The 12,689-nt window shown below is 38.6% G+C and overlaps 1 protein-coding gene across 2 annotated transcripts in view; it reads right to left on the bottom strand.

Moving 5' to 3' along the window:
- LOC128887704 (ankyrin repeat and BTB/POZ domain-containing protein 3) overlaps positions 1–12,689 on the bottom strand; it is a 31,947-nt gene that overhangs the window by 16,116 nt on the left and 3,142 nt on the right. Inside the window, exons 1-2 of one of the 2 annotated variants that reach the window (XM_054143937.1) lie at positions 8,291–9,412; positions 7,660–7,885 (exon numbers count right to left, since the gene is read on the bottom strand). In XM_054143937.1, coding sequence (XP_053999912.1) covers positions 7,660–7,862 — 203 coding nt within the window. In that variant the 5' untranslated portion in view covers positions 7,863–7,885; positions 8,291–9,412. Of the gene's footprint in view, positions 1–7,659; positions 7,886–8,290; positions 9,413–12,689 lie in introns of those variants that run through there. The other variant, XM_054143929.1, reaches the window with a different exon arrangement.

Here is a 12,689-nt window from a genome sequence, read left to right as displayed (position 1 = left end):
TTTCATAATTCAGAAATTTGTATTTCCACTCCCTTTCGAGAAACACACTTCTCTTAAACCTAACTCAATTTAATCCATGACCAATTGCAATCAATCTAAAGTACGAGGTGTCTAAGCAGTGACTATTTAACCTTTCATAATTCAGAAATCTGTATTTCCACTCCCTTTCGAGAAACACACTTCTCTCCATTGTCGAAATTATCGTAATTCAAGCGAAGGCTAATTATATTAAATGATCAGAATAATCAGATTAAATGTATCAGAACTGGGGCGAACAACCGTTTCCCTGAAATCTTAACGGACAGACAGACGTTTATTCGCTTCCTTCGTGGATCCCTTCTGGGAACGAAAAGTCATCGACGGAAGTCTTTAATCTATAATATAACGCGCCCCATACGAGAAAGGTTTTGCGAGGAGGAGTTCAAGGCGGGCATTGTCCGTGCTCATCTGGCGAAACTCCGGTGTCAAGGGCAACAGCATTTACAACCAAGATATTAAATTAATTACCGAACCGTGTCCTCTACGATAATGGCTCATATCTTGCAATGGTAACAATGGTCACGATTGCGTCACACTCGCCTAACGTTAGAAACCAGAGCTTTCTTTCAAGAAGGAAAATATACAGTAGGAGCAAACAATGTGTTGGTATTAACTGAAAATTTTAACAGAAATGTGCTGTTTATTTTTCATTTATCAGACGTTATTGAGGCTATTCGATTTTCTTTTCTTAACAAGACATTTATTTTCTTTATCAGACCTCATTTTGAAGAGATATTAAAGATGTTCTTCAAAACTCGGCTGTTTATGGAATCAACGTTCCACCGAACGTAGTGTCAACTTCAACGAGTTGCGAGCGAAGAAAAACAAAAACTTCGTCGGAAATATTCATCGACTCAAGTTGATTCACTCAACCCATCGACTTGGTTACCTTATGATCAGAGGAATCCGCAAAAATCCCAGTACCAGCGTGAGTCATCGTCAAAAGAAGACAAAAATAAGCCGAATCGTAAGTACTCAAACTCAAATAATCAATCATTCGGCAAGGTACCTCCTATCATTTCAATTCCAAAATGTCTGTAAGCGAAGCAAATACGACACAAGTACAAATCAAATTACTGCCAGAACCATTTGATGGCAATCCTTGTAAACTTCGTTCGTTTATCAAGCAGGTAGATGCCACGTTCGAGTAATGTTTACAGTTAGTAATGTTACAGTAATGTTTCGTTAAATGCACAAGCTCGGGACTGATCGTGTGCAACTAACGTAGATATCGTATATTCTTTGATGTGTGCCGACGCCTGTCAAAAACGCCAAGGCATGTCGATGAAATAATGTAACGCAACGATGAAACTTTCTTATTATTAACTGTTTTGTTGTAAAACTTATACCATCAAATTCCTGACATTTTTTTTGATTGAAATGAGACCGGACACTACGTAATTCGCAACATATTTACTTGTAACATCTTATTATGTATCATATGTAGTAGGTGAACGAAAACTAGTTCGATTTCACTGCATCGGGATGTGCCGTCCCGAAACGCAAGGAAGTTTCTACAAAATAACGAAGAGAAATATGAAAAACTGATCTAGGGCGATTTCTAAAGAGGAGTTGCTAGAAACTTAGCGTCTTCTTCGTGGTTGCTCTCGTAGAACTTTTTTAAAGAAAAGTATAAAGTGTATCCATCCCAAACTACGTCTCTATATTAATACATATTTAAAGTGTATTCTCAAATTTTGTCGAGTAAAAGTACTTACATTTCGTAGATCTTCCTCCTTTTGTTATAATTACTCCCTTTTGTTAGAATTACATCTGGATGGTTTGTTAACCATCCGATAACGTGCTTAATCCATGAACAAACTTAATATTTCACGCTCGTTGCTCGTTAGATTTCATTTTCGCGTTCACAAGGATCGACTTTCAATTGCTTTCAAAAGCGAAATTTGAGAAAGTGAAATCAGCCAAGGGGATCAACTAGAGCGAGGGAGGTACGCTCCTGACCTACCGAACTGAGAAAGAACCGAGATCTTATCGATTACGGAAGAAAGGAAAAAGATTGAGAAAGAAAGGAAACCTGTGCCTCCTTTTTATGTATCTCCACGGTTCATTTCTTAGTTTAGCGCCAGCTTAGAGGATAGGTTGGTCCCTCCTTTGGTTAATAGCACCTATAGTTATTTTCATAATATTATTTAACACGTTGATCGCCATGTCACCCATATATGGGGGACAGTGCTTGTCACTGAAGAACAAACAAAATTATTTTTGAATGTTCAGTAACAAAGGAAATAAATTTGAATTAAATTCTTAAACTTCAATGAAGTTATAAAAATAAATAACACAATAAATGCTTGATTATGTAGCTTCCAATAGTCTAGAAACAAAACTTAATCACAATAGAAATTTTCAAGAATATCAGTCTGGCAGTCGACGTGTTAAAGCGTTACAATTTTTTCATAGAGGGAGAAATTGACACAGGTGTTATTTGACAGAGAATCTCTTGGTTTAAGCCTCGTAACCTCTGATTTCTACCTAACATTTTTACAAATTAATTAATCTATGCTTTCCATTGGATCACAGAGAGTAACTAAAAATTAACTTCATCCAGATTTGACAAGAATAGCATGAGTTATAAATGAATCACAAACACACCGATTATGAATATCACATTAATCACTCTATCTTCTGGTAAATATTTTCTCGTCAAGAATTAAGGTTGCACGCAAGTTTCCTTTCTCATTTCAGGCGCAGTTTTGTTTACTTTAGAAGCGTGTTGATTTATTATTAAATAAACGAAACAAAAATAAATCTAGAGTCGAGGAAGACTGTGCCTCTCATAAGGGAAAGTTTCATTTCTGTTGGCTTCGTAGTTGGGCCTCTGGCAGTATTTGTGTTCAAGAGGGCAGTGTGAAAATGCGCTTTGGAAGAAGCTTTTACTTTTAATTCGACTCCTGATACGAACAGACGTAATTCCGCGTCCAAGAAATAAACTTTAAAATATACAGTGGGTGTAGAATGTATTCGTACACCGATCAATTTCCCAAAACACTTTTGCGTGAAATTGTAGTTTCTTAACTTCCTTTTTTTATAATCGATGATATTTTATATATTCTCGGAAATCTCTAAGATAGATATACACCAAACAACATTTACTAGTTAATATAATTTGTGAAATTAACAAAAAAAATGCGAAAAGTGGGTAAAATTATAGAAGCAATAAGTATTCGTACGATTCTTATGGCGAACCATTTACAGCAGAGTTTTTAACGAAAACACATTAGTTCATTGCTCCGTGCGAATTGTGAATACTTATTGCTTCAACATTTCTATCGATTAATTGTTTTCTTTTCTTGGTAATCTCGCAACTTACATAAATAGCTATTTTTTTTTTTGTAATCTATCTATTCTAGAGATTTCTTAGAACATGTAGAATGTCATTATTTATAAAAAAATAAGTTAATAAATTACAATTGTACACAGTTTTTTTTGGAAATTGATCGGTGTACGAATACTTTCTACACCCACCGTATAAAGATTTACAGACTACATATTCTTTCTCGTTAACCAATCCCATGATCCAACAAGGCGAACGTCTCCCAAAATGTTTGGAAACCTCTGCCGTAGACACATCGCGTCCCTGACCTAGCGACGTTAACGGAGCAAGTAAAAGCTCGTTAAGATCGTCGGCGTCGCAGCGAAAGAAAATGGGAAAGAAAGAAGGGAAGGCCGTTAACACAAATATCTCGGCTAGATCTGCCCAAGCATCGCTGCGCATCCTCTCACGCGCGTTTTGTTATCGCGATCATCCTGATTCCCAGTTAACGTTCCCTCTTGTTTCCGACTTTCGGATAACTAATTAAATGCGTGCGCCAGCCAGCTCTCCTTTCGCACGATTCGCGCGAAATTCTTCGCCCCGTGGACAATTTCTATTTCATCTTCCGTCCACCGGAAGAAAGAACGTTCTTTTCACCGGGGGAAAAGCATCGCGATCGAGCGGCTTCCGATTAGGCCAGCGTTTCTCAAGTCGATATTCCACGAGATCGTGGAAGATGTTACTTCGAAGCGCATGCTACTGCTTTGTTGAAGATTTTCTTCTTCTTAAGGGGGTCTCCTGAATTAGGAGGTCTAAAAAAAGCTGTTCTTCGTGAATTTTTTTAGGATGGAAAAAAATAATTAATTCTAACAAACTTTTTATCCTATTTTCATACATATTTGAGTAGTCTGTATAAATTTGTTCAATAAGAAATATTCAAATTGAGTCGACCGCGACGCACATTTGTAGGGCAAATTGTATTGTATCGAAGCACGTCGAAGTATGAGAAACACTGAATTAGACGATGAATGAAAGGAAATACATGAGTGAGAGTCGATGTTCGCGCACGCTCGTCCTTGTTCTCTGTTCAATCCAATAAAACTGGGAAAGTATTGCGTGAGACTTGACGTCTGTGAGGTTCTAATGAATTTTCATACGGACGAGGGAAACTATCGTGCTTTGAACGCTGATTTCTTTTATGGGGAACGGAATGCGCGAGATCGAAGCATGTGAAATCCGCGAAACGGTGTTTTCAAAGAAAGATCAGCTCTGTCATATAAATATGTAGCTCATAATTCGCATTAATATCATAAATTATAAGTAAAGATTTCACATTATAAATTCCAAGTGTAATTTAACCAAAGGGTCGAGTGTGTACAATGCAGTTTAAGCCTAAGAATCGATGTTACATACTACGATCGCGGTACAGTTAACGCCCGCTCGAGGGTCTAATTGTTTTACGTAATACGACGTAACTTTGTTGGATAAACACGCATGCACATATACAAGGTGGTGCATTTCAGTGGAACGGGACCCCGAGAATCGCGTCACCGTAAATCGGTCAGCCAACGAGTTACGCGAACAGGCTTTCTCTTCGATAACCCTTGATAACCTCGCCTCGACAGCGCGAAATGTTTATGTCCCGCGCGCATCTTCCTTGCGCATCTATCTTGGCTGCTCGCGTGCAAGGCCCGTGATTCATCGATGCATCCGATATCTGTCGATTTGTCTCGTGCAAAGCTACGACTCTTCGGCTAGTTTACTAAGGGAGTATTATTGTCTAGAAACTTCAAAAATTCGATTTTTTTTTTTGCATTTTCTTATCATTTGGGATTTTGAGAAAGTGCCTCTAAAATATTAATTTGAAATTCGTAGAGCTCTCATAGTTACAGAGGCTTAAAGGCTGTTCACCTGTATTAGTGCTAAATGTATAGCAAACTTTAAACGCGTTTGTCTCGAAACGACATTTTTCAAGTCGGGCGCACGTTTTTCTCAAAAACTATTGGACCGACTGACTTCTGGTTTCACACGCATTTCGAGGGCACCATCGCCTATGGTCTGAACTAGAATTACACCGATAGCTTGAATATTTTAACCCTGCTCTCATACTTTAGTTGACAATTTTCCGGGAAAATTAAATCTTAATTTTCAAACAGCTGCGATTCCGATAGAAAATTTACTGCTTACTTAATTCTAGTTCAGACGATAACTACATTCATATAGATTGAACAAAAAAATTTGTTTTTCCGTCTCAAACGACTAGAACCGCCACAGCCTGTGCGCCCGATTGAACGATGCATCTCAACGCAACATTGCATAACAGCGCATAACTTGTATAGATTTCAATCAAGTATTTCGTACAAATTCGTGTTGTTAGTTGAAACGCGTTTTATTATGCATAAAAAACCCTGGTACCGTAGGTTTGATAGTTTTCGCAAAATTAATTTGTAAAAATTACTGAGAAAACAAACTTCTAGACGATAATACCCCCTTAAACTATTGGTGACACGTATCGCTTTTCGACCAGTACCTACTATTTAAATATGATTATTCGAACGCGGTCCTTTGTTCTGGAAGTATTCCAAAGTCTTCCCTCCCCTTTTCTTCTTTCTTACTTCAGGTGTTTAGCGGGACCTCAAAACACGACCGTTAAGAGAAGGGCCAGTCTACGGTCGCTCCGATTAAGGATCATTAAAATTTACGATGTACGTAATTACCGCCGATTCGATTAACGATGTCGAACGAGCATATATCCGTAAGACACACCCTCCCCTCCCCGCTCCCGTCCCATCAGCCGTGCAGCGGAAAAAAAATCTGTTCGGCATACAAATAGGTACTGAAATTTAAGGGTTTGTGTAATAGCTCCACAAATTTCGAGGTTCGTTCACCCTGGTGTGTACACGCAACGGACTCGTGCGCCAATTAATGTACAGGGTGTGTCGCTTTCATCATATACAGCATTCTAGCCGATCTCTGAAATATCAGGTTGTCCCGAAAGTTTCTTTCGTTTTATTAATAAGTATATATATATACGCAATATTTTATGTCTAATGTTACATTATTGAATTGTGTGTACGATTCATTTTGCTTCATTACTGCTACAACATCAACATCTAAGAAATTAGATTGTCTATTTATATAAACACTGCCACACAAAATAATTGGGTGCAAATTACGAAAGAAACTTTCTGTACAACCTAATATTTAATTCGATAGGTATCTCATTCGAGGGTAGTTTTCGTCCCTTAAATATTATTACTAGACTGCGGATGTTTATGCAAATTCATATTTTCAGAGATAGGGAAAACGAATTGGAACTGAAATAATAGTATATTTTATGATAACATGCAGATTATTGTCGATGTTTTATAGATTTTTGCATCTTTTGCATTTTGTTGAGATCCGTATACGTATGTGATATATGTATAGATATGTTAATCGTAAAACGTAGATCACCGAGTGTGGCGCTGTACGACACCTCGATACACCTGTCGATCTAGCTCCCGTATTCTTATGCGGTTAATCTATCTCTTCTTCCGCAGTATAATAAAGATTACTAATTAGTAGACTGCGGAAGTTTATGTAAATGCATATTCTTATAGGAAATAGTTAAAAGAATGGGACCTAGACAGAAATTTGTTTTGAAATTAGAATGCTATAAAAAATACATTTTTTATTTGGCATATTTTGCATATTTATGTTTAAAAACATTATGTTTTATAATATATTGCATATGTTATTTGTCGTGCTCATGTGAAATATCTATCTCGACAAATTAGTTTCGTCTATCACCATACTTTCGTATCATAATTGTGTAGTGTTTACACAAATACAGGCCATATGAAAATATATTTCTGTAACCTTGTGTTCCTAATCGACCGTTAGGTGTGACAGTTTGTATTTCGAATTCGAATACTTCAGTTCAATTATCGCAGTTAATGCGATCTCCGTGAAGAAGTGAATATATTTAAGTGTCTCTTAATTCTCTAAAAATGCCAAAAGTTAGACAAAGTAGAAAAGCATTTATCTATCTATTTCATTTTTCCCATAAACCCAATATATTTCTATATTTTTCCTTCGCGTAAATGCATAAACATCCGCAGTCTAATTATTACATATTCCTCAATGTTGTACCTGTGCATCAAGTTTTATTAAAATGATCTTTTAATAAAACTTCTCTCCTCTTTACGAGTACTCCATTGGCGATATCTAGTTTCGTTGCGTCGCTGGGGCTAGCGGATCATTGCGAACGCGACCATTAATCAGATCTTCGTTAAGATCGATATCGATTACAAAGAAGGAGGAGGAGGAGGGGGTGACCGAGACGAGGAAAAATACAAAACACTCACCGACGTGGCTTGGGTCGCAGTATCTCGTGCCCGGAATCGGATATGCAGATACTGAGGCTCAACGGTCCCCCGTAGGGTTCCTGGGGCGTCCCCGTTTGAACGGTCTGCTCTTGGGGACTGGAGATGCCTCTAGAACCGGAAGTCCCGGTCAGAAAGAGCGGCTGCTGACCGCAACCATCCATCGTGGCCCGTTCCACGTTCATTCTGCCTCCTTGCGCTGGAAGACCTGCCAAATCGAACCATATTAGAGTTGCGAACATCGCGATTAATCCATTGCAGTATCAAGTTCCTCGGCAAGGGAATTTCAAGAGAATTTGTTTTACTAAAGTAGCGAAGACAACTCTGTTTTAACCTCGTGCCAACCTACGATGAAGAATGGATAAAGAATTCATAATTCATATGAACGAAAGCAAAGGTACAGAGAAACTCTGCAACGCTTTCCGCGAGAAATCTGCGCGATCGAGGAAAATCTTCGAAGGAAAGTAATTACGCGAGACTTTCTCGGGCCCGAAGGTCATTAACGAGCGGCTGGATGGTTCCAGGGAAATAATTAGCGTCAGATATCATCGCGACGAGGAGGAAACAATTATTCCTCTATTTAGTCTGTCGTCGCGCGGACAGTGTTAATTACCTGTAGGTGTTGCGCACCGAATATGTTAATAAGGAAAAAGTACCAAGGCCTCGTGTTTTTCCGCGCGATTTCGAATAACTCTCGCGAAAATTCTTACAGGCTTTCTCCGCTGGGAAACGTCTCATTGGTATGACGTTTGTAAAATCGTTCTGTAGGATGTTTATATAAAATAGGGTCCTTGATAACATTCCTTGGGAAAAAGTATGCAGGATAAGCTACACCAGGTGTTGCAGAGAGGAATGCAACTGCTATCAGAAATCTGCAAGAAGATATGAAATTAACAAACTAAACTTTCCACTTGCGTAGTGTTTTCTAGAGTTCCTCAGCATAGGATCAAACATACACGGCCTGTCTAAAAAGAAACCGAACTTTTGCTATTAGAAGAAAAAAGTACAAGTAAAGTTTTTACACGCACAATTTTCATTTGTCCAACACCCCAAAGAAATTAAAAAAAAAAAAAAAAAAAAAAAAAAAAAAAATATTCAGCATCATGCAAATTTTGTTTACGTTTTTTAATAAAGTTTCACTGTAAGCGATTTGTTCACGTTTGTCCAACCACAATTCTGATTTGTCCACCCTTCAGAAAAAAGTTACACCACAAACAAGCCATTTGAAGTCAACACACCTATATAGACTTTTTTTAGGGTTTTCTTAAAAAATGTGTCTCACCACATTTTGTCCACTAATGTTTTACGTTTGTCCAACAAGTATTTTCGTTTGTCCAGCCCTCAGAAAAAAGTTACACTTCAATTAAAGAGAAGATGTAACGATGAGCTCAGGTGCGTACAGTCCTTGTCAGTTTTGTAGTTATTTATTTATATCTGGACGAAACCAGTAGCGTTTTTCGTTTGTACAACAAGTATTATCGTTTGTCCAACCGATATTTTCATTTGTCCACCCCTCAGAAAAAAGATATACTTCAATTAAGGAGAAGTTGCAGCGATACGCTCGGTTGCGGGTCATTTGTCCTCGTTTTGTCAATTTCGTAGCTAATTATTTATGTCTGCGCAGAACAGGAACACTACTGGTTTTGTCTAGATGTAAATAAATAACTACAAAACTAACAAAGACTGTATGCGCCTGAACGCATCGCTGGATTTTCTCCTTAATTGAAGTGTATCTTTTTTCTGAGGGGTGGACAAACAAAAGTACTTGTTGGACAAACGAAAAACATTAGCGGATAAAATGTGGTGAGATACATTTCTTAAAAAAACCCTAGAAAATGTCTATATAGGTGTGTTGACTTCAAATGGGTTGTTTCTGGTGTAACTTTTTTCTGAAGGATGGACAAATGAAAATTGTGGTTGGACAAACGTGGACAAATCGTGGACAAAGAAATGCAATTTGATTTTTATCAAAATTTGCATCTGAGGGTCCCAACTTCGCGAAGCTGCTGCAAAGGTCCTTCGAAATGTTAATTACGCGGTAATACGCTGTATTGACGCGGAGGGAGATTATTTTGAGTAAATAAACGTGTGTGTAAAAGCTTTACTTGTACTTTTTTCTTTTTATAGCAAAAGTTCGGTTTCTTTTTAAACAGACCGTGTATTCACGGCGGTAATCGAGTAATAGCGACCGTCGAATGACAACAATTGACCAATATCTGATCCGTATAGAAAGGTAACGGTTCAAGTTGGAAAATAACGTTTCAGCGCACAAATAGATCTAAGCAGTCACGTCTGAACGATCACGAAAAAACCTGGTAACACGCGAGCCTTTAATTTTCCCATTTCGATTGGAACTCGCTGCCTTCGCTGAACCTATGCATTGGCAGCCCTGTTTCGGGAGGCGATCTAGCCGATAACTGGTTTTCAAACAGTCGCTGCCGATCGTGCAGGCCTCGATCACTCGGATGACGGACATTCAGCGATAACTATCGTCGTGCCCGATAGGTACACTCCACTTTGCTGAAGAGGATTGAGACTCGCTCATCCTACTGAATAATCATGGTTCGATCGTCTTCTTGCTACCTAAGATCGTTCAATCCTACCGAGCGTCATTGCGATGCAGAGTTGGGCATTATTCCAAATAAGGATTTAGTTCCTTTTTCAGGTTTTACTGGGATTTCGTCAGCACCCTGTGTATGGAATAGCGACTTGTTACGACTATATTATATTATTAGCTGTTAACGCGTAGCCTTCGCGACCGGTTTGCTCCGTAGGAGTTGTTTTAGTTTGGAAAAATAATCGATTATCTCTCGTATTCCTCTTTTTAATCATTAACGGATTGCGTAATTAACGGTTACCGACTGGAGCAATTGACCTCGAACGGAGTTTAATAAGAAAGTCATTAATCTACTTACACAAAAAGTGGAGAAAGATGACGGTTTCGTAAATCATAAATAAATTCAGAGTAAACTGATGAATAATTGATGCAAAAATGTTTTTGCTCGTTTAGTTGTAACTATAAATTTGATATTATTTTATCTGTAAGTACCATTCGCGAGAAACTGGGGTGCGGAAACTTTTTAGAAGCCAACTGATCGTGTTGCCCCCTTCGACGGACCCTTGTATGCAATTACTCCGACTGGCAGCCAAAGTGCTTCCTTAAGCGTGCATATCAAGAACAGCTTCGGCTCCCCGCACCCTTTCGACCCCCTCCCGTTTCTTCATAAAGTGAAAGCACGCGTGCAATGTTGGCTGCCCTTTCGTAGAATTTTCATCCGCGAGATCTTCGCGGAATGTCGACATTCTGGAGGATCCTTCCAAGTGTTTTTACGAGGAACTAACTGTTTCCTAGCATCCCTTTTTTAAAGCTGAAAGAAATATTCTCGCCTTAGAATTTTACTACATTCTGCATCTTTTAACAGATCTACTTTCATTAAACGAAATGACAGTATATAAATGTATATATGATTACAATTAAATGTAGTAACATGTTGCATGAATGTATTTGAAGTAACTCGTTGGAGAGAAACATGTATATTGATTACATTTTGGGCGTAAGCTTTTACTTTATAAAGGTCAAATGTCTCTACCAATCATTTCTATGCAACTTTATTTTTAATCGTATGGAAATGATTCAGTTGAACGGTTGTTCGAAATGTGGTCGAAAACATTTACCTCGCGTCTATCTATCTATCCGTGTTACTGTCTATCATCTTCTTATAGTGTAACCGTTGCAACAACTTCTTATTCGTAGCACACTATACGACTGGTTTTCTCCTTATATTCAGTTCTGCTCTAGATCCATTCCACTCCTTATAATTTCTTGCATATCTTTTATTATTTGTTTGACATCTTCATCAGAATCTCTGCAATATTGGTACCATGAAAGTTACGATGCAATAAGCTTCCAAGTTCAATCATAAATGTTATTCAATAAATCTTCTATACAAGTCTATGCAAGACTACAAGAAGAGGAATGCCTCTAACAACAAATATCAACTGTCCAGTGCATATCTGTACAAGTAAATGACTGACTTTTATTTATAAGAGTGCAAAATCATATAACTTGCCAATAAAACCTAACGTGCCAATCTCGCATTAGTTCGTTCTTTAAATTTATTTAATTCTAGCTTTACATTACTTTGCAATTGAATTTGTTCGAATTACTTCCTAATTCTTCCGCTAGGAATGCCAGTAGTCTATCGGGGTTGATGTCTCGAATTATCGATAACACGTCGATATTAATCATCGACGTTATCGACAGCTGCGCCTTTAAGTTACATTTCGTGAGGGTTTGGGATATATGGCGCGCGTGTTCGTTGACAGCGAAAATAATAATACACGGGTGCCGTGCGTTGATTTAACGCGGACCAAGAGAAAATTCGTGTTCGAAGGGAGGTGCACGTGGGCGTAAACAAAAGTACGGATTCTGCCTGGGGCGCGGAATGCGATGGACGCGGTGCTGAGGTCTTGTAAATACATACAGCTAAGCCATACGGCATTGAGTGTCCGTACATACGGCGTGGCATGGCATGGCGTACGGCCATGCGTCCTCTCCCCACCATCGTCGCATTCCAGCGACTGCCCAAACCGAAACCTATATCGCGTACACCCATCTCACTCGACTTTCCTCCTTTCCCTCGCTAACTGTCTCTTACTCCCCGTTGTCCTACTCTTTACCCCCTCATCCGACCTCTTTCTTACCTCCACCTTTACTGATACGAACCCTCACCAAACGTCGATCCTCTCGCAACAGAAACGCGACTTCACGTTCTCTGTCCCTCTCTCTCGCACGGTTTTGTCGTCAACGATACTTGCCATTGGAGTATTGGACTCACAGGGAGAAATGCACGAAAATTTGATTCGAATGGGAGACGAATAAAGTCAACGTCGTAAGTCTAACAAAGTTAGTTGTACAGAATCTGTGTAAGTATCTCTATACTTCTCAAACATTCTCTAGAAACCATGAAACTTCCTGCAAGGACAGACAAGAAGTCTTAGTCTTACTATCT

Source organism: Hylaeus anthracinus, unplaced genomic scaffold (assembly GCF_026225885.1).
Source record: "Hylaeus anthracinus isolate JK02 unplaced genomic scaffold, UHH_iyHylAnth1.0_haploid 0, whole genome shotgun sequence".
NCBI classification, from domain to species: domain Eukaryota; kingdom Metazoa; phylum Arthropoda; class Insecta; order Hymenoptera; family Colletidae; genus Hylaeus; species Hylaeus anthracinus.
The sequence above is the reverse complement of the archived record's forward strand: the minus strand, read 5'-3'. Positions and strand labels throughout refer to the sequence as shown.